General features: G+C 43.8%; 1 protein-coding gene across 1 annotated transcript in view; it reads left to right on the top strand.

The window, feature by feature from the left end:
* Positions 1 to 25891, top strand: part of CDC7 (cell division cycle 7) — a gene marked incomplete at its 5' end in the record, with an annotated part of 543172 nt that overhangs the window by 140507 nt on the left and 376774 nt on the right. The window contains 1 exon segment of the mRNA XM_044086817.1: positions 10618 to 10753. Coding sequence (XP_043942752.1) covers positions 10618 to 10753 — 136 coding nt within the window.

The following is a 25891-nucleotide window of genomic DNA, read 5'->3' as shown; positions in this document are numbered from 1 at the left end:
CTATTGAATATGGCTCACAGCCCACCATGGATATTGCCTCAAATACCTCATTTGCTCACGCAGCAAGACAAGCAGATTCTACACAGCCGGGTAAACCTTTAAACCTGGCTGCATGGCAAATCCAACCAGACCCTCTTTCACAAGCAGTGCTGGATGTTATTCTAGAAGCCAGGAGGCCAAGCACCAGGAAGGCTTACTCGGACAAATGGAAAAGGTTTTCTGCTTGGAAACAAGCTAAAGGCCAAGACACAACTCAGCCTCCTATGCCTCACATTCTGCAGTATTTAGCTGAGATGTTGCATAAAGGACTTTCCTTCTCAATTAAAATCCATGCTTCAGCTATTTCATCTCACTACGGCACCAATCCACCTTTATTTTCAAATCCCCTCCTAAGACAGTTCCTCAGAGGGGCGAAAAACATTAGACCACCTAGAAGAGCTCCTACACCAACATGGGACCTCAACTTTGTTCTGGAAAAACTAACGCCACCTCCCTTTGAACCAGCTTTTTCTGCAGACCTTCAGTTCCTGTCTTGGAAGACTGCCCTGCTCCTGGCAATAACTTCTGCTAGGAGAGTTTCAGAATTGCAGGCACTTATGGCAGTGGAACCTTTCCTCATTTTTCATAAAGACAGAGTTTCTCTATGAACTAATCCTTCCTTCATGCCTAAGGTGGTTTCCAGTGTAGCTCTAAATCAAACCATCCACCTACCCACTTTCTACCCCAATCCCCAGAACAAAGGTGAGAGACTCCTGCATTCCTTGGACATTCACAGGCAGCTTCGTTACTACTTTGATAAAACGAAGTATTTCAGAAACTGACCAGTTCTTTGTTTCCTATGCTACAGCCTCTCAAGGGAAGGCCATATCCAAGCCAACCATTTCTAAATGGATGGGCCATCGCATCAGATTCTGCTATACCCATCATGGGAAACCAGTTCCTCCTACCATTAGATCCCACTCTACCAGGGCAACAGCTACTTCTACAGCCTTTCTCAGGGGGGTTCCTACCAAGGAAATCTTAGAAGCTGCAACTTGGAGTTCAGTGCACACCTTCACCAAACACCATCACATACCTCTTTAAGTCCAGGTCAGGCTTCACCACTGCAGTTCTGCAGGGCCTCATTGCCTCCACTAACCCTCTATGATGCCTCCACCCTACCTTAGCTTTGGGACTCAACCCAAGTGTAATGACTGCAGCAGGGTAACACGATGAACATAGTACAGTTTTGTACCTACCATAAATGTAGATGTTCAAGTGTTCACCCTGCTGCAGTCCAGGTTACCCTCCCTCCAAACCCTCTGATCTACTGGCTAAACCTCTGTTATGCCTTACTGATGTATTTGCTTATAGCTGAAGGGATTTTGTGTTTGCACAGTGTTCACACCATTTGGTACTGATTTGGATCACCTTTTTGGGGGCACCTGACATCTGGGGCAAGAAAAACTGAAGAAAATGGCGTCTGTTGCAATATATGTACCCCTGGCGCACTGACGTCAGGGATGAGGCGACTGCAACTGACGTCGGACCAAGACTTTGGAAATTCGTCCGACTGCGGGACCGTCTGACGACAGGATAACCCAAGTGTAATGACTGCAGCAGGGTGAACACTCTAATATCTACATTTATGGTAGGTACAAAACTGTACTTTTTCAGCATGATAATGCACAAATGGGGGTGCCCGGACACAGATCTCTTTGCCTCCCCACTGAATTGCAACCTACAAAAATTCTGCACAAGGACTTATCACACACAAGCATGGAAAGTGGATGCTCTTTTTTTCAGCTGGAAAAACCTAAGCATTTATGCCTTCCCACCACTGCCTCTCCTTTCAAAGGTGCTCCTAAAAGCCAGATAAGACAAACCACAGATGATTCTGATTGCTCCAGACTGGCCACGCCAGCACTGGTACCCAATTTACAGAACTTAGCTCAAGGTCCACCTTGGATTTTGCCTCAAATTCCACACCTTCTGACTCAGCAAAACCAATCCGATACTGCACAGTCAGCTCAAAACTTTAAACCTGGCTGCATGGAAGATTCAATAGCCAAACAGACAACTTCTCTCTCTCTAAAGCTGTTATGGGTGTCATTTTGGAAGCCAGGAGGCCTAGCACCAGGAAATCTTATTCAGAGAAGTGGAAGAGATTCTGTGCCTGGAACTAGTCTCAAAACCTTGATCCTCTGGTCCCTAACATTCCTCAGATACTAAAATACTTGACTGAGATGCTGGACAAAGGACTATCCTTCTCATCCATTAAGATTCACGCTTCTGCCATCTCTGCTCATTATAACACAGATCCTCCTATTTTTTCTCACCCTTTGCTAAAGCAGTACCTCAGAGGGGCTAAAAACATAAGACCGCCCCGGCGAGCACCAACACCAGTTTGGGACCTCAATTTCGTTTTGGAAAAGCTCACTTTGCCTCCTTCCAATTCAGCAGAGTTAAAATATATATCATGGAAAACTGCTCTGCTTTTGGCAATAACCTCAGCACGAAGAGTCTCAGAACTACAGGCACTAATGGCAATGGAGCCTTTTATCATTTTCCACCAAGACAAGGTTTCTTTAAGGACAAACCCTTCCTTTATGCCTAAGGTGGTATCCAGTGTGGCTCTTAACCAAACTATTCACTTGCCAACCTTTTATCCAAATATCCAGAATAAAGGGGAGAGACTTCTACATTCCTTGGACATACGCAGACTATTACGCTTCTACTTGTACAAAACAAAAGCTCTTGTACAAAACAAAAGCTTTCAGAAAAACTGAACAATTGTTTGTATCATATATGCTGCAGGATCACAGGGAAAAGATATTTCAAAACAGACCATTTCAAAGTGGATAGGACACTGTATCCTGTTCTGCTACACACAGCATGGGAAACCTGTACCATCTAACATTAGACCACATTCCACCAGGGCAACTGTTGCTTCTACTGCCTACCTTAAGAGGAGTACCTACCAAAGATATCTTGGAAGCTGCAACTTGGAGTTCAGTGCACACCTTTACCAAGCATTACCATTTGCCTCTTTATTCTAGATCCAGAGCTGGCTTTGCCACTGCAGTGCTGCAGGGCCTCATAGCCACACCAAATCCATTATAGAGCCAGCCACCCAAACTCCGCTTTGGGATTCTACCCAAGTGTAATGACTGCAGCAGTGAAACATGAACGTAGTACAGTTTTGTACCTACCATAAATGAAGATGTTAAGAGTGTCTTCACTGCTGCAGTCCAGGTTACCCACCCGCCAGCCCCTCTTATCTGGGACTAACCTATATTACCTTTGTGGTGTATTTGCTGGTTAATGAAGGTTTTATTTTTACCTTTTTGTATGTTTTTATTAGCAATATGTATTGCCTACCATTTTTGGGGGCACCTGACATCTGGGGCAAGAAACACTGAAGACAATAGTGTCTGCTGCTTCTTATATACCCCTGGCGCACTGATGTCGGGGAAGAGGCGACAGCAACTAACGCCGGACCAAGACTTTGGAACTCAGGCCGACTGTGGGCCCGCCTGACGGCAGGATAACCAGAGTGTAATGACTGCAGCAGTGAAGACACTCTAACATCTACATTTATGGTAGGTACAAAACTGTACTTTTTTACAGTTCGCAGATTGTCCAACACTACCCCCAAAAAGGTTACTCTGGTAGGAACGAAGGAAGTTGAACTTTTTCAGTTTGAGAATCAGATTGGGCAGTTTCTGCCTCAGGAAAAAATTAGTCTGCCTGATTAACAAAGTATTGGATCCTGTGTTGGTTGCTGTCCCTTCTTCCATGTCGTCAGGGGTATCAAACATGCAGCCGACGTCATTACATCAGTCTTTTCTTGCCGTGCGGTGCCCGAAGCAGAAGCAGTTCGCACGTGACGGTTGGCAGACTCCTGAATTTTTCCGTTGGGGAAACTTTCTTGCTCCTTACCGATGTCAGTAAAAGTTAATATTTGCATTATTTGTGGAAAGCAAATACCGCAAAGATTTTCATCTGTACTGTAGTCCTTGCCTAGGCCCGGACCACGACGTACCTTGCTGTTGATTTTGTGCTTTATTTAATCAGCGCACTATCCTTCGTCTGTACATTTTTGCCTCTAAATATTCCGGTTCTCTGTTTAATTATCCAGAAATGTCTTTTAGCCGTCTGACCACCGGGATTTTGAAAAAATGCAAAGATAGACAGAGCCGTCGAGGTTCAAAACTGCCGGCGACGCTTCTCCAGTTCGCCAGTACGCAGGTGCTTTCGCAGCCCCTGATACCCGCTATTTCTGACTCTCAGGCCTCCACTGAGACCCATTTGGAGTCTGGTATGCCGCGAGATACTTCACCTATGGAACCCGTAGATGTCTACCTTGGATGGGTCCGGAGCCGGCTTCTCTGGGTGTATTCAGGCCTACAGGCTTGCATATTGGCCCAAACTCCACCTTCAGTACTAAGGCCTAAATCTCTATCTATGTTGAAAAAACAGATGCCCAGGCCACATGTTCAGGCCCCTATGCCTAAAAAACAAATGATCAAAATGGCTGAAGATCTAATTACTCTAATTAGGGGTAGTCAACCCCCCCCCCCTTCCCTTAGAGGCCTAGGCGTGAGCTTGACTATGAATCTTCTGATCAGGACTCTGTTTTTTCTGACTCTTCTAATGACCTGGATTTGTCCATACCTACTCATGAGGATTCTGATGCAGAGGATTCCATTTCTCTCTGCTTCCCCGCCCCTGAGGATTTTTTCTTTTGGTGAAACTTTACATACCTTAAGGGAGCATTTCCACTGGGAAAGTCAGGAATCCTCTGATTCAAAAAAGAGGCTTGGGGATTTTCTTTTACCTCAGCATAGGCCTTTGGCTATACCTCTGTACTAGACTTTTGTTGTGTTTTCGGAATCCAGAATGGCCCCTGATTCCTGCCTCCTGCTCCTAGTAAACCTGACAGATACTACAGGGTTCCTGAGTCCCACAAGTTCCTTTTCAAAAATCCTGTTGCAGATCCTGAAACCATTTCTCAGGGGCCCAAGGGCATTAAGGCTTCTACTGCTAAAAATCCTACCCCTTCTGATGAGACTCCAGGGCGCTGGATAGATGGGGTAAAAAGGTTTATTTCTGCAGCCTTGGCAATCGGGGCTTTAAACTGCCAATTTCATATGTTATATCAACAGCATATTATTGGACTGTTTAAACAGAAAATGATTTCTGACTGTGTGAAAAATGATTTGCAGGATTTATTGCATTCTGCTGAACAAGTTGGAAAACACTTTGCAATATGGTTTTGATTCTCTAGAGGCCTCTTGCAAGGCTGCTGTTACTGGGTCTATGCTTGGAAGGCATGCTTGGCTGGCTTAAGGCGCAATCTCTGCCTGATCATGTTAAAGCAAAATTGTTGGATGCTCCTTTAAATCAGGACCGCCTGTTTGGCAATAAGGCTGAAGAAGTTTTAAAAAAGATGGAAGATAAAGCTAAATCTGTGCAAACTGTAAAAGATTTTCTTACAAGTGCAACCTCCAAGATTTAGGCACTGGCCTACTAAGAATTGGTCCTTTCCAGCTCCTTCCAGATCCTCTCAAGCCAAATCCAGTCACCACAAGCACCAGGTTTCAGTCCCAGGGGACTCTCAGAACTAAGCAATTGGGGGCCTCCACTTTCAAATCTGACAATAACAAGGCACCCCCCCCCCCATGGTAAACAGTCTCAATGACTTTAAAATTACTAAGCACTTACATTTTAGCTGCCCCTTTGGGGGGGAAAGATTGCTCTTCATGCAAAAAAACTGGGAACTCATAACCCAGGACAAATGGGTTTTAAATAGTGTCCCAGGGATACAGATTTAATTTCCACACATTGCCAACACCAAATGGGTGGCTAGACCTGCCCCCAAATCAGTGGGCAGAGGCTCAAAAACAAGTATTTTCCCTCTTAAACATGGGGGCTATTCAGCTGGTACCAGAACAGGAAAAGGGTCAAGGTTTCTGTTCTAGGCTTTACCTGGTACCCAGAAAAGACGCATCATGGCATCCAATTGTGGACCTTTCTACTCACCTTTCAGGACATTCCAAAATTCAAGATGCTGACTCTTCACCAGTTACTTCCTATGCTAGGCAAAGATACCTGGTTGGCAACTCTAGATTTAAAAGAAGCATACCTGCACATCCCAATCGGGTTATCTTGCAGAAGATAACTACGCTTCATAGCAGGCTACTTGCAGTATCAGTTCTCTGCACTGCCCTTTGGCTTGTCTACTGCGTCCAGGGTATTCACAAAGTGCCTGGCTCTAGTAATTGCATTTTGCAGGCAAAGAAATATTCAAATATATCTATACCTGGACGATTGTCTAATTCAGACAGAAAACCAGGGCACTCTTAATCATCTGGCGTTTGTAAAAAAAAAAAAAAAAAAAGGGGGGGGGGGTTCCAACTTGTCTGGGGTACATCATAAACAAAAAAATCACAACTGGTTACTCTTTCAACAGATTACATTCCTGGGTGCAAGCTTGAATACTACTACCCAGATGGCTTCTCTCGCCAGAGAAGCAAATTAATTTGGTAACTTACTTCAAACAAGTGGCCACAAAAACCCTGCTATCTGCAAGACAAATACTGCAAGCCTTTGGGTTCATGGCCTCCTGCATTCCTCTAATTCCATATACAAGACTGCATATGAGGAAATTACAATGGTACTTAAAAATCTATGGAGTCAACATTGTCACAGCCTGGAAATGATTCCCATCATACCTTGCCTACGCATGGAGTTCCTGTGGTGAGCACAGGCCTGCCACCAGAACAAGGGACTGCCATTCACACTACCCCCTGCCGACCAAACCCTAACTACAGATGCATCAGATTATGTATGGGGGGCTCACCTGGCAGGCAAGTGCATTCAGGGCAAATGGAACCTAAATCAAATGCACCTACATATCAATCAAAAAGAAATGAAGGCTGTTGGAGCATTTTGTACAGCTAACAAGGACTACATTCTTCCAGGACAACTAATGCTTAAGACAGACAGCACTACGGTTATGTGGTGCATAAACAGCAGGGAGATGTTCTTCGTGTTTCACTGTTGCCAGCAGTTTACCCAAATGTAATGACTGCAACACTGAATACACTCTCTACATTTATGGTAAGTGTACACAACTGCACTGTACACATTCCTACCCCCTCTGCAGACTAGCCATGGCATTGTGGAACACTGCCCTGAGTTACCAAGTGCACCTACAAGCTAAATTCCTGCCAGGAAAATTGAATACACTGGCAGACGACTAAGCAGAAATCTCATGGACCCACACGTGTGGAAACTGCAACCACAGGTTTTCAACATGTGGGGGAGCCCGGACCTAGATCTATTTGCCTCCCCCCTGAACTACCAGTTGGACTAACTTTGCACAAGAACTCCCCACAAAAAGCCTGGAAAGTGGATGCCCTGTCCTTCAGCTGGAAAAACCTATCACTCTACGCCTTTCCCCCTCTGCCTCTACTCTGCAAAGTTCTACTATAAGTCAAACAGGACAAACCAAGATTGATTTTGATTGCTCCAGACTGGCCACGCCAGCACTGGTACCCGCTCCTGCACAGTGTCACATCTCCATGGCACCTGCCTCTGACACCTGCCTTGCTGTCTCAGCAGGAGAACCAGGTTCTGCACCATCTGCTTCCAACATTGAACCTTGTAGCTTGGCTAATCACTTAGTCACCCTTAGCATCCCTCAGCAACCCTGTGATGGATGTAATCTTGGAGGTGAGAAGACCTAGTACTAGAAAATCTTATGCTGACAAATGGAAAAGATTCTGTGCCTGGAACCAATCTTTAGGGATGAGCACAGCAGCGCCCAGTTTACCTAGATTTTGCAATACTTAACTGAGATGCTTCACAAGTGGCTGTCTTTTTCCTCTAAAATCCAAGCTTCAGCTACTTCAGCTCACTATAACACAGAACCACCCCTCTTTTCTCATCTCCTGCTCAAGCAGCATCTCAGAGGGGCAAAGAACTTGAGACCACCCAGGAGAGCTCCTACCCCTGCCTGGGACTTTAACTTTGTTTTGGAGAAACTCACTCTACCTCCTTTCGAGCCTGCTGCTACTGCAGACTACATTTCTTTCTTGGGAAACAGCCTTCCTTTTAGCAATTACTTCAGCTAGAAGGATATCTGAATTACAGGCCCTTATGGTAGTGAAGCCTTTCATCATCTTTCATGCAGACAGGGTATCTGAGGACCAATCCATCCTTCATGCCCGAGGTGGTTTCCACTGTGGCTCTTAATCGGTCCATTAATTTGCCAACCTTCTTTCCCAATCCACAGAACAAGGGGGAACGGATTCTTCATTCCTTGGATGTGCACAGACAACTTAGATTCTACTTCGACAGAACTAAATTCCGAAATCTGATCAATTGCTAGTAGCATTTGCTTCTGGGGCAGAAGGGAAGGCTATTTCAAAACAAACCATTTCAAAATGGACAAGCCATTGCATTCATTTCTGCTTTAAGCACCATGGAAAACCTATCCCCCAGGGGATCAGATCTCACTCCACCAGGACTGCATATACTTCTGCAGGCTTTCTAAGAGGTGTTCCTACCAGGGATAGTCTAGAAGCTGCTACCTGGAATTCTGTGCATACTTTCACCAATCATTTATTTCCCAGTTATCTGTAAATCTAGTGCTGGCTTTGCCACTGCTGTCTTACAGGGCCTTATAGCTGGTCCTAATGCTGTATAAATTCCTCCTCCCAACCATAGCTTTGGGAATCTCCCCAAAAGTAATGACTGCAACAGTGAAACACTAAGAACATAGTACACTTATCTACATTTATGGTAAGTGTACATGTTCAAATGTATTCACTGTTGCAGTCCTGTTTACCCTCCCTCCAGCCCCCTGTTTTTCTCTGACTATACCTCTACTTTCTCTTACTATGCTTAAAAGCCTTTTGGGTTGGAGGTATATTTTTGTTTTTAATTTTATTTGCTCCCCATTCAGGGGGCACCTGACATCTGGGGCAAGAAAAACTGATGTAATGACGTCGGCTGCATGCTTTATACCCCTGACGACCTGACGTCATGGAAGAAGGGACAGCAACTGACGCAGGACCCAAGACTTTGTTAATCAGGCAGACTGACGGCAACCTGCCAGCAGATTACCCAAATGTAATGACTGCAACAGTGAATACACTCTAACATCTACATTTATGGTAAGTGTACACAACTGTACTTTCCTTACCTAGTGCTTTCGGTGGATGATGCAGCAGGAATTAATTACAGCCTGAGAACTTCTCGGAGCACTGGGGTGTCTGGCTTGTTGCATTCTGATGATACCCTTGGCCAAAGTGTATGAGGAAGATCCAGTGGTATCTGAGAAGTGTCTAGTGCAGTACCAACATGCCTTGCATTTCAAGGTAGCATTGCTCCCCTTCATCTCCCTTGTATCATGAAGAAACTCCTGTGGTGGACAAAGGAATGCAAATTAAATGCAGGACTCTCATTTTTCAGGGAGAAGTAATATCTACAGTACAGTGGTGTGGTACATCAACAAACTGGGGGGGGGAGCACTCCTACCCTATGCTAGATGTCCACATTGCTTTGGGAGATGGCATAGGAGATGGGATTGTACCTACTGGTAAACATTAAACAACTTGGCAGATAAATTTATCAGGTCAGTGATATTCTAGTGGATTAATGCTAAAAAGATCAGTTTTCCACAGACTGTCAAGATGTGAGGGTGAGCCAGAGGTAGACCTACCAGTTTTCTTTTGAATCAATAGATCAAATTTTGCTCAAAGGCCCCAAGCCTCAGGGCCAGTAGGACAGATACCTTCTTTTCTTAGACCCATCTATTTCTGTACACTTACTCTACCCTAACCCCTCATCCTTTGGGTATTTCAAATGATTAGGGAGGACATGTCGAGGGTAATCCTAATAGCAGCTGTCTGTCCAGGCAGTTATGGATGTTTTTTTTGTTTATCACTATTGCAGTCATCGCATTTGGGTTGTTATCCCTGCCAGGGTAGCCATCGGCCGGCACCTATACCAGAGGCTTGGTATTTCTGCATCGGTTGCTGTCGCTTCAGGACTAACGTCAGGTCATCAGTAGTATAAAGTAAGGCAGTCGATACCATTAAATCAGTCTTTCTTGCCACTGAGCCCGAAGCAGAAGCAGTTTGCATGAGTGCCAGTTGGCTGCTACCTGAGTTTCATCTTCTGAATTGAAGGTGAAGTCTTCTAAAGCCAAGTAACCCCATTGGAGATCCTTTTTCTTGCACTAACCAATATCAGAAATGTCTTGCCTGTGGAAAGCAAATACCCCACCGAGACTTTCATTCTTACTGCATCACTTGCTTGGGCCCAGACCATGATGTCCCCCGCTGTCGTTTTGTGCTTTGTTCAACACCAGAACTGTACGTCGTTGGGCCCTTATTGTAGCTAGATATTTTTGCTTAGTCTTCTAATTCCGATACGGCTTCGGTAAGCCATCAGATCTTCCGAAAAAAACAGAAGGATAAAGACTGCACAGGTCCAGATCTACCGATGACGCTTCCATTACTTAAGATGTGTGTAATGAAGTAGTTTTTGAGTCATGATTGCAGGTAAATGTCATATCTTTTTAAAGAGTAAATGTGTAATACAACTCTGCTGCTTATTTTTTAGGTACTTTCAGTTCAGTTTATTTGGCCACAGCACGGCTTGAGTCATTGGTGGAAGAGAAATTTGCTCTTAAACACTTAATTCCAACAAGTCATCCTTTACGAATAGCTGCGGAACTTCAGTGTCTTGCAGTTGCTGGGTGAGTTGAATTTTTGGTCTTGTGGCTTCTGCATGAATGTTGGTGGTCTTGGACATAAAGAAGTAATCCAGATGAATTGTGCAGAAAGGAAAGTTGAGGTAGTAGTTTTTTGTTACTACTGCAGTTTAGAGCAGTAGACATTCATCATATTGATCACTGCTGCCATAAACTTGGCTATATGGGTGATATCTTGACAAGGGTGTAACAGCTGGCCATCTTCCAAAGCTTCATGTCACCATTCACATTCTTAAACTTTCAGGGCAGCTTGAGTTGATTAAAAGACAAGTTTTTGTGCCAAGCCATTCAGAGCTTTACTGCCACCAAAGGGTATGCTTCTCTAAGGCTTTCGATTGATGGTTGGCCTGGTGTTTTTATTTTGCCGGGCAGTTTAAGTTCACTTTTGGGGAAACATCTTCCATTTCCTAAATGTTTGTTTGATCAGGTTTCTCTTCAGTAAAGTTATTTTAAAGCTAAGAGTTTTGTGTTAATAGATTGTCAGGAGACTGTAGCATACTTTTAAAATGGGAGGACTTAAGTTGTGTAAAGTAAGTAATTTTTTTTCTCTGGAGAAACTGAGTTTCTTTCTTGGGGCTGGCAAAGTGTTTTAAGTGCTTCTTACTGTGTTTTTCTGTGTAAAAAAGTGACTTGTTTTCACAAGCTTTACTGCTGGTCTTCCCCAGGAAAGTGGCACCATTTTTAGGTGGGTGACTCTGCTGTGTCCATTTGTTGTACCTCAGACTACTTTTACCCCAGATCCCTCTGGTGAAGCACCTACAGTCCCTCTGGACTAGGAGTTAGTCTTATCCCCTGCAGCTGTTTTGATCCTCTCAGTGGGCAACAGAGCCACTCTTATCAGTCCTGGGAGGGAAAATAGGGAAAGCTTCCTCTGTCAGAAGGTTGTGCCTATCCCTGGGGGAGGTGATGCTGTTGACCCCATTTTTCTTGGAGTGAAAAAAAAAAAAGTAGGTGTGAACTAATAAGTAAATCTGAGGATAAATATACTGGGTCTGGGTTTAATATAGGCTGTTGCTCCTTGTAAAGTAGTGTTTGGCAAAAGAAAGGGTTAACTCTCTTTTTTCCTGAAAGGATTCAAGATTCTGAATCTGAACAGAAAACAGCAGGGACAGATAAAGGGTTTTTCTCCTCAGATATCTGATTCATACTTAGAGGGAGCTAATTTTCTTATTCTCCTTGTGAGTGGGGGGGGGGTCTGTCTCTGGGACTATTGCTAGAAGGTGCTGGTGTTTTTAGTGGGAGAACACTGAGGTTTCTCAGTCTCTCAGAAAATAGTCATTTTGTTACAGAAGGAATTTCCAGAACTTGCACTCCTTTTATCTGCTTTACAGGATGTGTTACTGCCTGCAGATGTTAGTGTTTCACTGTTGCAGTCATTACATTTGGGTAATCTGCTGGCAGGTTGCCCTCAGTCGGCCTGAATATCAGTCTTGGGTCCTGCGTCAGTTGCCGTCTCCTCTTCCATGACATCAGGGGTATAAAACATGCAGCCGACGCCGTTTTATTCAGTCTTTCTTGCCACGCGGTGCTCGAAGCAGAAGCAGTTCAAGTGCCGGTCGGCAGACTCCTGAAATTTTTGCATTCGAGTTTCAGAACCGAAGTCTTCAATTAAAGCTAAGTACCCCATTTGGGAAACTTTTTCTTGTTCCTTACCAATGTCAGTAAAAGTTAATTGCATTACTTGTGGGAAGCAAATACCTCAAGGATTTTCATTTGTACTGTATGCCTTGCCTAGGCCCAGATCATAATGTGCCTTGCTGTCGGATTTGTGCTAGATTTAACCAATGCACTATTAAGCGTCGGCATATTTTTGCTTCAAAATATTTTGGATCCAGATTTAATTACCCTAAAATGTCGTCTGATAGCAAAGAAAGACAAGGTACTGTCCTGTAATCTACCCCGACCTCCCTCTCAGTATCGCGCTAAGGAAGAAAGCGATACCTAAAGTGTAGAACAGCTCAGAACTAAACTATCTACCAACAGCCCAGAACTATACTATCTACCAAACACTTTCATCTACAAGGTCAATATCCTACTAAAATGAAAGCTACTAATGTATTTTACATTGTAAAGTATCCCCTAAACTAGCTTGCGAACTGGGTTTCACACACAGCAGTAAGACGCAAACAACAGTATCTTCTCCTCACTTGGAAAATTAGTGTGAATTCTGAGTAAAACAGAGGAGCTAGTCCCAAACTATAAGCAAAAGTGCAGCTACTATTATGCTTCACTTGTAGAGCCCTGTAGCAAGGAAAAACATCTACTAGTGTATTACCTGGACTTGCTCTGTGTGGAGTGGATTAACCCCACCCCTGCCTATGAGAATGCAGGTATCATAACTCCCTAAGAGCCCGCCATTTTTAGTCATTTACTGCTGTGTTGCAATCTAAGTTTGTAGGCATCTCAGGGGTATGTAACATCACATAAAACCAATGTATTTATAATTATAAATTACAGCATCCTAAAGTGTAATTCTAACAGATGGTTCAGTTATAAATGTGATCTAATTGTAGCTCTTACAGCCACGACCACACTGTAGAATAATTTAGCTCACAAACTGTATTCAGCGTCGCTACCTTCTCACGCAGTTACTCACTCAGAGGTAGCGTGTACCCACTAGTAGCGTCACCTGCTAGGTAAAGGCTCTGTGAATTGTTTGTTTTTGACTACTTTAAACAGTTATATTTGAATTACTATGTTAAATTGAAAGAGGACACTATCAGCGACTGCTGTGTTTAAGGACATTGATGTGTTTCAGTATTAGGAATAACCAAGCAAAAATAGCGAAGTGTCCTTTGTAACCAAACTGCTCAATTATTAGCGACTGGTCTTTTCAGGGCAATAATGAAGTCTAAAATGTGTTGCATTTATCCTGAATGATAGAGTGAGTCAACTCAAAACGACTGTTTGTTCCATTAACCTGTTGGCTCAGCTTACTAACAGATCTTTATATACTTGTTGGATTGCAATTAAGTTTAAAAGGGAGTTCAATCCTGCTCTAGGCTCTGTTACATACAAACTGCATTGAAACCTGTACCCTAACTCTACTTTATAGCTTTGCAATTAATAACTCTAAAAGCAAGCTGAATGTTTTTCTTTTATTTGTTCAGGTACTGTCCTGTAATCTACCCGACCTCCCTCTCAATATCGCTAAGGAAGAAAGCGATACCTAAAGTGTAGAACAGCTCAGAACTAAACTATCTACCAACAGCCCAGAACTATACTATCTACCAAACACTTTCATCTACAAGGTCAATATCCTACTAAAATGAAAGCTACTAATGTATTTTACATTGTAAAGTATCCCCTAAACTAGCTTTGAACTGGGTTTCACACACAGCAGTAAGACGCAAACAACAGTATCTTCTCCTCACTTACTTGGAAAATTAGTGTGAATTCTGAGTAAAACAGAGGAGCTAGTCCCAAACTATAAGCAAAAGTGCAGCTACTATTATGCTTCACTTGTAGAGCCCTGTAGCAAGGAAAAACATCTACTAGTGTATTACCTGGACTTGCTCTGTGTGGAGTGGGATTAACCCAGCTCCGCTCAGCTGGCTTCGGGCTCCAGCCCCACCCTGCCCCCAGATCCCACCCGCCCAGTACCCCTATATTTATACTTAACTAACCACACCCTCCTTTATCTCTAGCCACTCAAAACTCTTGGCCCACCTCTTTCACTGCCCCTCCAAGTCCACTTGGCTCACAAATCACACTGCCTCACTCCCCACCCGCCTCTCCCCAACCAATACCAAACCACCTACACTAACTATCTTATAACCAATCAAGCAACAGTATGAAGTCCTTAACACCCCATATCACTATACCAGCCCAAAAAACTAACTCTCACCCTACCAATTCTTATCACACTATACCTGCTAACTATATACGAGTCCCAGACACACCCAGGTTTTCATTATCCAAAGTACCAAACTAGTACTCCCACATTTCTGATCAACACTAATCACCCTACTCACTACCTAATCAACAAAACACCGCTTACTCACTTCCACTACTCCTATAAACCAAACATAATCTACCCCAAGTCCAAAAACATAGATAAACTACTACATAAACTGATGAAGCTAATAATGTATCTTAGAAAACATAAATATAGATGGAGACATACATCCAAACCCAGGCCTCCATCAAATGACAGTGCAAATAAAACATCCTTGTTTCCAAGACCTCCTGACTCCTTCTTACTTGCCACCTTAATATTAGAAGCCTAAATAATAAAATTCATAATCTACATGCTCTTTTAGCAACTTACCTCCCTGACATTATGTGTCTCACAGAAACCTGGCTCAAACCAGAGACCAAAGATAACAAATCCTGCCACCTGGCTACAACATATACAGGACCGATCGCCTCAAAAAAGAGGTGGTGGTACTGCTGTGCTCTTCAAAAGCACACTCAACGTTACCCTACACCCCACTCAGCCACCGCAAATACCCAACGAGAATTAACAACCCTAAAACTACAACTAAATAAAGAAAAAGTATTAACCTAATCGTAATCTATATTCCCCTGGGAACAACTCTGACACTCTTGAGAACACTCTAAGTTGGCTGACAAATAACTTCCCACAAGAAACCATAATTCTGGGAGATGTCAACATTGACTGGAATCAATGTGTGTCAGAGACAGACCCAACCAATATCAATCTCCATGGCTTCTCACAAAATATTACCACCTCTACTAGAATTGGCAGCAACAAACAAAAGAAAGTATCCTAGACTGGATACTCACTAACCATAAACCGAACTTATAAATCTGGGACTATTACTAATGAGCTCAGTGATCACCTCATTACTTATATGGTAAAAGCAAAAGTGGTAGCTGCCACCTCCCTGTACTCAGGACTGTTAGAAGCACCAAACATTTTGACATCACTAGATTCGAAATGAGCTGCAGTCCTGTAACTGGTCAATCCTAAAACACCTCCCACTAGAAGAAGCTGTAATAAAATTTAACTCCACATTTCTAAACATACTTGACACACATGCCCCCAAACGGTTAATCAAAACAAAAGCTCTCATAGCACCATGGCTATCAAAAGACTCCACAGCCAAAATCAAAGCTAGAAACAAAGCATGGAATAAATGGCACTACCAAGACACCCCTAGACCATACCAACTTCCAAAACTAAGAAATGACACAAAAATCTATCTTAATGGACAAAAAGAACTACTATTTCCAACTACAACATAAACATCAAAACAACCCCCAAAAGTTTTGGACAGGAATAAACAAACTTCTCCATCCAGGCAGGTCCTCCACCCCCCACCAGCAAACCTAACTATGAAAAACCCAGATGAAGTGGCCACATCCTTTAATACCTTCATCGATGTGATCAAATCCTTAGCCAACCAACAAGTAGCCCCTGCTCCTAACCACAAGTCCCACCCAGAAGACCATGCCGTTATTCAACCTACAACCTGTCCCTACTGCATACATCCGATCCTTACTAAGGAAACTAAAGCCAACCACTCGCGGCAGACCTACTTCCAGCAGACTTTCTACAAAAAGCTGCGGATGTTATAGCCTATCCCATCTCAATCTTAATTAATCGGACCATAACTGAATCCACAATCCCTCCATATGGAAAATCTCCCATGTCATCCCTCCATAAAGGTGGCTCATCCACTGACCTCTCAAACTACAGACCAATAGCCATTTTGTCACCACTGGCAAAAATCATGGAAAAAGTATTCACAAACAACTCATCCACTACCTAACTCAGGAAAACCTGCTAACCAACTCCCAGCATGGCTTCAGGCCCAAACATAGCACTACTACCGCTCTCCTCTCTTTCACAAACACTATCAATCTTAACCGAATGACAAAAATTTCTTCAGCCCTCTTCTTGGACCTATCAAAAGCTTTTGATATGGTCAACCACAAACTCTTGCATGCAACCCTAAAAACTCTCTATCTAGATAACAAAACCCTAGACTGGTTTCATGCCTATCTTTCTGATAGGCAACAAGCTGTGCTCTGGCAAAGCAAGCTCTCCGACCTCATACCCAACACCATAGGAGGTTCCATACTTGGCCCTCTTCTATTTTCCATCTTTATTAATGATCTTAACAAAGTCATCCCAGAGTCTACATGTATTCAATATGCTGATGACTTCGACTTTAATTTGCTCAGATAGACCCCAACTATTCTATTATCCAAAACTGAAGACTGTGTCAGTGCAGTTGAGAATTGGTTATCAGAACGCCAACTGATCCTTAATCCAAAAACGAAAATGCTACTCTTCCATCCTACCCATAAAACACCAACTTTTCCTTTTGTGTACAATCCAACAATGGAACCACCATCACCCCGACCCTCATACCAAGCTATTAGGGGTTACCATTGACAACAAACTCAGATTTGATGTGCACATCAACCAAACTATCAAAACTGTTAATAAGAAACTGGGGTCCCTTTATAGAATAAAATCTTTTCTGACTCCCACGGCTAAAGTTGCCATTGCTCGCACCCATCTCCTTTCTACCCTCTTGTATGCCTCCCCCATACTTACAAATCCCAACAAATCGGATCTATCTAAACTCTCTTGTTGTTATAATCATATTGCAAGATTTGCCACAGGCCTGCCCTACAAAACCCATCACTGTACTAATCTTCAGAACCTAGGTTGGCTAGAACTACCAAATCTACTTCTACAGAAGCAACTTATTATTGCTTACAAAATACTCTCTCAACCTGAAAACACTCCCGACCTGTCTGGAATAATTACCCCTTATACCAACCTAAATAGACTAAGATCATCTCACAGATTACTGACAGACAATCAAATCCTGTAACTCAGGAGGTGACTCTCTGTTTTCAAACACAGTGGGTAAAATATGGAACTCTCTTCCACCTAGTCTCACCGAATCAACCTCCCTAAATACTTTCAGAAATGGCCTCTCCCACCACTTCAAATCCCACTGGCTTTGCCAATGTTCTAATCCAGACTAACCCATAGCTCCCCTCAACCTCCTCAGTGAAATTACTATCCTCCCAGGCCTCAAGCCATCTACTCTCCCCTGAAACTAACTACTTGTAGGTTTGTTTCTTATAATAATTGTTCACTGTACATCCTAATGTAACTTTTTCTTACCTGTGTATACTAACTATATGATGCTTTGTTTTTCTCTTTATAATTGTTATTGTACATACTAATGTAACTTTTTTTCTTCCCTGGGTATTTAGTGCATAACTACAATCGTATGTTAGCTGTCAAACATTGTTGTAACCTACTATGTACTATTGGAACTTTTTGTAACCTACTATGTACTATTGGAGCTTTTCTCCCCGGGCCTCCGCTGAAAATGGACATGTGTCCAGTCGGACTTGCCCGGTCAACAAATGTAAAATAAATAAATAAAATAAAGACAGAGACACTGTCTAGGTCGAAAACCAAAGAAGCTTCTAAGCCAGTCGCTGGTGCTCAGTGAGGCACTTTCGCAGCCCCTGATACCCGCTACTTTTGAGTTGCAGGTCTCTACCAAGACCCATACGGAGTCCGGTATGCCGCGAGATTCTCAGAGTATTGAACCCACGGATGTCTCTCCCTCTGATGGGTCTGGAGCCGCTGAGCAGGCACTGGCTTCTGAGGGTGTTTTCAGGCCTCAACATTTCTATATAAAACTGACACCAGCTTCAAAAACAACTTCTAAGTCTAAAAAACGCATGAGCCACGTGCTCAGGCCCCTATGCCTAAAAAACAGATTATCAAATTGGCTGAGGACTTAATTACCTTAATCAGGGGTTCCCAACCCCCCCCCCCCCCTGCTAAGAGGCCTAGGCAAGACCGATTATGAATCTTCAGATCAGGTTTCTATTTCCTCTGATCATGAATTTTCTGTACCACCCTATGAGGATTATTCTTTTGGAGAAACCTTGCATACTTTAAGGAAACATTTATATTGGGAGAGTCAGGATACCTCAATCAAGAGGCTTGGGGATTTCCTTCTTCCTCCGCATAGGCCTTTGGCTATACCTCCTGTATTAGACATTGTTGATGATGTGCTTTCAGAATCAAGCATGGCTCCTGATTCCCTACCTCTGGCTCCTGGTAAGCCAGACAGATATTACAGGGTTCCTGAGTCCCACAAATTTTTATTCAAAAATCATGCTGCTGATCCTGAAACTATCTGACAGGGTCCCAAAGGTATAAAGACCTCTACAGCCAAAAATTCTACACCCTCTGATAGAGATTCCAGGGCACTGGATAGATTGGGAAAAGGTTTATATGTCTGCAACCTTGGCAATTAGGGCCTTAAACTGCCAGTTTCATATGCTTAAATATCAACAGCATGTTATGGGCTTATTGACACACAAAATGTTTTTATTTCTGATTGTGTGGAAAATAAAGAATTACAGGAATTATTGCATGCAGCAGAACAGGTTGGAAGGCATACTTTGCAATGTGGTTTTGATTCCTTGGAGGCCTCTTGCAGGGCCGCAGTTACTGGATCTGTGATTAGAAGGCATGCCTGGCTCAAGGAGCAAAATCTGCCTGATCATGTTGAAGCTAAATTGTTGGATGCACCTTTACAGCATGATACTCTTGTAATAAGGCAGAAGAGGTTTTAAAGAAAATTGAAGACTAAGCTAAATCTATGCAAACTGTAAGATTTCACCCAGCCACCCAGATTCAGTAGGCATTTGCCTACTAGAAAATTGGTCCTTTCCTGTGTCCCAACAGAGCCTCACAAGGCAAATCCAGGTGCTCAAAAGGCTCTAGATACCAATCACAGGGTTCTTACAGGTCAAAACAATGGGGTGCTTCCACCTCCAAATCTGGAGTCAACAAAGCACAACCCTACAGTAAGCAGTCTCAATGACTTCCATTTACCATCACCAAGCACTTATCTTTTGGAAGCCCCCTTAGGGGGAAAATTAGCACTTCATGCTCAAAATTGCCAGTTAATTACCCAGGACAAGTGGGTGTTAAACATAGTATCCCAGGGTTACAGATTTCATTTCCATAATTTGCCAATTCCAAATGGTTGGCCAGATCTGCCACAAAATCAATGGACAGGCTCAGAAACAAGTTGTCCCTCATGGGTATGGGGGCTATTCAACCAGTACCAGAGCATGAAAAAGGACAAGGTTTTTATTCAAGACTGTTCCTGCTACCCAGAAAAGACTATGCCTGGTGTCCAGTACTGGACTTATCAATTCTGAACACGTTCTTGGACATTCCAAAATTCAAAATGCTGAATTTACAACAGCTACTGCCCATGCTGGGCAAGAATGCTTGGTTAGTTACTCTAGACTTAAGAGGAATACCTGCATATCTCTAAGGGAATCGTGCAGAAGATACCTCCACTTCAAGGCAGGTTTTATGCATTACCAATTTTCTGCACTGCCCTTTGGCTTATCCATTGCGCCCAGGGTCTTTACAAAGTGCTTGGCACCAGTAATTGCATTTTGCAGACAAAGAAGCATACAAATATATCCTTACTTGGACGACTGTCTCAGGCAGAAAACAAGGACATTCTTCAACATCTGGCGTTTGTAAAAAGGCTCCTAACATGCCTAGGGTACACAATAAACTAAAATAAATTGCAACTGGTACCCTCTCAAAAAGATTACATTCCTGGGTGAAAGCTTGAATACAGCTGCCTATATGGCTTACCTTATGCCAGACAAAGGCAACTGACTATATACTTCAAACAGATGGCAACAAAAACCCAGTTATCTGCAAGACCAATTCTGCAGGCTTCGGGGTTCATGGCATCCTGCATTCTACTAATTCCATATGCAAGACTGCATATGAGGAGACTTCAGTGGTATCTAAAAAGATTATGGAGTCAACATTGTCACAATCTGGTAACAATGATTCCTCTCATTCCCTGCCTACAACAGGAGTTTCTTTGGTGGGCAGAGACATGTCACCAAAACAAGGGACGGTCTTTCACTCTACCCCCCCTGCCACCCAAACTCTAACTACAGACTCTTCATACTATGCTTGGGGGGGGCGCACCTGGCAGGGAGATGCATTCAGGGCATATGAACCCCAAAACAAATGCATCTGCACATCAACCAGAAAGAGATGCTAGCTGTTCATAATGCCCTGACAGCCTTCAAGGACTTCATCCAGGACAACTACTGATAGACGGACAACACCACGGTTATGTGGTACATAAACAAGCAGGGGGGTACACATTCCTACCCCCTTTGCAGACTAGCCATGGCATTGTGGGACACCGCCATGACTTGCCAAGTACATCTTCATGCACCATTCCTGCCCAGAAAACAAAATACTCTGGCAGACTACCTAAGCAGAAATCTTGTGGACCCTCACGAGTGGAAACTGGATCCACACGTCTTCAGCATGGTAGCACAGAAGTAGGGGAGCCCAGACATAGATCTGTTTGCCTCTCCCCAAAATTATCAACTGGATGAAATTCTGCACAAGGACTTCACAGACTAGCATTGTAAGTGGATGCCCTATCCTTCAGTTGGAAAAACTTATCAGTCTACGCCTTTCCTCCTCTGCCTCTTCTTCCCAAGGTCTTACTAAAGGTCGGACAGGAAAAACCAAAAATTATCCTAATTGCCCTGGACTGGCCTTGCCAGCACTGGTACCCAATTCTAAGGAATGTCCACTCCCTCCTTGGTACTTGCCTCAAATACCTCATCTACTGTCTTAACAGAGCAATCAAATTTTGCACACTCTGCTCCAAACTCTGAACCTGGCAGCTTGGCTGATCATGTAATTATTCAAACACCTCTCAGTAAATCTGTGATTGATGTCATTTTGGAAGCCAGAAGGCCTAGTACTAGAAAATCTTATGCTGATAAATGGAAGAGATTCTGTGCTTGGAACCAAGCACAAGGAACGGACACAGCAAAACCAAATATTCCTCCGATTTTACATTACTTGACTGAGATGCTTGACAAGGGCCTATCTTTTTCTTCAATAACAATCCATGCCTTTGCCATCTTGGCTCATTACAACATGGAGCCTCCCATCTTTTTTTGTCCCCTGCTAAAACAGCATCTTGGAGGGACCAAAAATGTAAGGCCTCCCCAGAAGATCACCAACTCCTGCATGGGACCTCCAATTTTGTGCTGGAAAAACTCACACTGCCTCCTTTTGAACCAGCAGCTACTGCGGATATAAAGTTTTTATCATGGAAAATAGCTTTCCTTTTGGCAATCACTTCAGCAAGAAGGGTTTCAGAACTACAGGCCCTCATGGCTGTGAAGCCTTTTATTACATTTTACCCCGGACAGGGTGTCCCTCGGGACCAATCCTTTCTTTATGCCTAAGGTGGTATCCAGTGTGGCTCTTATCCAAACTATTCACCTGCCAACATTTTACCCAAATCCTCAGAACAAGGGGGAGCGGATTCTGCATTCATTGGACGTACACAGACAACTAAGATTCTACTTAAACAGGACCAAATCTCAAAGAAAATCTGAGCAACTACTGGTGGCATTTGCTGCAGGATCAGAGGGGAAGGCTATATCAAAGCAGACCGTTTCTAAGTGGATAAGCCACTGCATTTGTTTCTGCTACTTGCATCATGGTAAACCAATGCCCAAGGGAATCTGGTCACATTCCACCAGGGCTGCCTCTACCTCAGCAGCTTTTCTCAGAGGAGTTCCAACCAAAGACATTCTAGAAGCTGCCACTTGGAGCTCTGTTCATACTTTTACAAAGCATTATCATTTGCCTCTCTTCTCGAAGTCCAGGGCAGGCTTTGCCACTGCAGTTCTGCAGGGCCTTCTAGTAGCTCCTAATGCTATTTAGCTCCATCCTCCCATCCATAGCTTTGGGATTCTACCCAAATATGACTGCAACCGTGAAACATGAACAACATAGTACAGCTGTGTACACTTACCATAAATGTAGATGTTCAAGTGTATTCACTGTTGCAGTCCGGGTTACCCACCCGCCCGCCATCACCCTTTTTTCTAGAACTTCTTTCCTTCACTATATTCTAAAGCCTTTGTGGTGTATTTGCTTTTAGATGAAGGTAAAGTTTATATATATATTTGCTCCCCATTTGGGAGGCACCTGACATCTGGGGCAAGAAACTGAATAAAATGGTGTCTGCTGCATGTTTTATACCCTTGACTACCTGACGTCATGGAAGAGGAGACAGCAACTGACGCAGAACCCAAGATTTTGATATTCAAGCCGACTGAGGGCAACCTGCCAACAGATTACTAAAATGTAATGACTGCAACAGTGAATACACTCTAACATCTACATTTATGCTAAGTGTACACAACTGTACTTTTTCCTGGTTGTCAGCTGCCCCTAAAAAAGGAAACAGGATGTATAAAGTTCCTCAATCTGGGCTTTTGTACACTTCCCAAATTTGATCCAACAACTATAGCTTTAGTTGATCCCACTGTTGCAGAGCAGTTGATTCCATTCCTACTCTTTCTGATAAGGCTGGGAAAATTGAGACCTATGGAGGAAAATGGTGTATACTTCTGAAACTTTGACTTTCAGAATTTTGAATTATCAGGCTTTTGTTAGTTTGTGTTCTCTAAATCTGAAAGTAAGAGGAACGATGTCCTTCAAGAATGCAACTGCAGTCATAACATATGGGTTGTCCTGCCTCAGGCAGCCCTCGGTCGGCTGGATTCCAAAGTCTGGGTCCGACGTCTGCTGATGTCACATTTCTCTCCGACGTCAGAGCGGCTGGAGTATATAAGCATCAGCCAACGCCATTTTCTTCAGTCTTTCTTGCCGTGCGGTGCCCGAAGCAGTTCGCAAGTGCCGGTCGGTCAGCTCCTGTATTCTTCGAATCCGAAGTCATCAAAAAAGCTAAGTACCCCGTTGGGGACCTTTTCTTGCCTCAGCCGATGTCCGAAATTACTGAAAAAGTTAACAATTGTCTGTCTTGTGGTAAACAAATACCTCATAAGGATTTCCACTCTTACTGTCTTCCTTGCCTTTGCCCAGACCACGACGTCTCGGCCTGTGTCGCCTGTGCTCACTTCAATAAGCGCACTCTCAGGCGCCGGGCGGAGTTCGCTGAAGACTTTTTCGGCGATAAATTTGCTTATACAATGCCGTCGGAACTTCCGACATCGCAGACTCCTAAAACGAAAAGACCGGGACCGACATCCTCGGCCCGCGTCTTCCACAGACTCCACGCCAAAACCTACCGCGAGTGCTCCGGTTCCCCCTGAGACGGTTATTTCACCGCTCCGAACCGAAGACACCGCATTACCATTACCTCCGATACCGGAGGCCACACCGACACCGGTTATAGATTTTCCTCCGGATACTGAAACCGAGGAAATGCCCGAGACCATTGCTGTAGATAAGGTCACTCCTGCACGTGGAGCTGCTAGGCCTCCTATGGCCATGTCTATTAAGGCCTACACACGTGCTAAGGCAGCCAGCAAGACCAAGCACCTTACTGTTAAAGCCTTACCTCAGCCTACTCCTGAAGCACAAATCATGACTATGGCCGCAGATTTAATTTCCATGATTAGAGGTTCACAGGCCCATCCTGAGAGAGGATCCCAGCCTCCTTCTGATAAGAGGCCCTGGGTTGAACCCTCTGACCCTATCCCTTCAGATGAAGATTCTGAGGACTTTGTTCACTCCGATGGCCAGGAAGAGCTCTTCCAGACCTATGAGGACTCTGATGCAGAGGATTCCATCCCCTCTGCCTCCCCTCCTGAGGATATTTCTTTTGGGGAAGTTCTGCATACCATGAGGGAACATTTTAAGTGGCAAGGCCAGGAATATTCTGATTCCAGAAAGCGCCTTCGTACCTTCCTTAAAAAGCTCCAACACAGGCCCCTAGCTATACCTCCTGTGCTAGATGTTTTGGATGACCTATACTCTGACTCCAGTGTTACCCCGGATACCCTTCCTCCTGCTCCAGCCAAGCCAGACAGATATTATAGGGTCCCAGAAACACATTCTCATTTCTTTAGGGCCCATGCTGTTGATTTGGAAACTATTTCTCAGGGACCTAAAGGGGTTTCAGCATCCACCTCCAAAAATCCTTTGCCTTCCAACAGGGACGCTAGGTCATTAGAGAGATGGGGGAAAAAGGTCTATACCTCCACTACTTTATCTATGAGAGCTCTGAATTGCCTCTTTCATATGTTTCAATATCAGGATTACCTGTTAGATGATTTACAGAAAACATTGGCCTCTCCTGAACCTTTAGACAGGAAGTCTTTGCAGGAAGCTGTACATAATTCTCAGCAAGTCCGCAATCACTTCCTGCAGTGTGGATATGATGCATTGGAAGCTTCATGTAGGGCAGCTATGACAGGGGCGGTCATTCGTAGACATGCATGGTTAAAAGAACAACCTCTACCAGATTATGTTAAGGCAAAACTCCTTGATGCACCCTTGGAAAAGAACAAGCTTTTTGGTGCTAATGCTAAAGATGCGTTAAAGTCCATCGAGGAAAAAGCAAAATCAGTTCAGACGGTCAAAGATTTCCTCCAGGTTCAACCACCCAGATTCAGCAGGAATTGGCCTTCTAAAAACTGGTCCTTTCCTAATCCTGATAGATTTCAAAGGGGTAAAAACAGGCGTGGCCGAGGAAGAGGACAATACAGAGGTTCTTACAGGGGATGACAATGGCAACCAGCAAACCAAAGAAGTGACACAGGGGTCTCCCCTGCCCCACAGGGACAATCTCAATGACTTTCCTCTACTTCCGCTGACCAAGGAGCAAATAGAAGCACCCTTGGGCGGAACATTATCTCTGTTTTCAGACAATTGGCACAGATTGACAAAGGACAAATGGATTTTGGACATTATAGACCACGGTTACAGGTTCCACTTTCATACCTTACCAAGAAAACAAGGCATGCCAAACCTACCACAAAACCACAGAGGGGCAGAGGCTATCAAGCAAATTTCTCTGCTTGCTCAGATCAAAGCAATAGAAAGAGTTCCACAACAAGAACAAGGCCAGGGGTTCTACTCAAGACTGTTACTTGTTCCAAGAAAAGAAACTCAATGGAGACCAATACTGGATTTGTCCGCATTAAACACTTTTCTCATAGTACCAAAGTTCAAAATGCTGACTCTACAGCAACTCCTTCCCATGCTGGGCAAGGGGTCTTGGCTGATTACTCTGGGCCTCAAGGAGGCATACCTGCATGTCCCTATCAGAC

The sequence above is a fragment of the Protopterus annectens genome, chromosome 10.part0, assembly GCF_019279795.1.
Source record: "Protopterus annectens isolate FY-2018-M chromosome 10.part0, PAN1.0, whole genome shotgun sequence".
NCBI lineage: Eukaryota > Metazoa > Chordata > Ceratodontiformes > Protopteridae > Protopterus > Protopterus annectens.
Note: the sequence above shows the minus strand (reverse complement) of the source record. Positions and strands in the feature narration are given on the sequence as shown.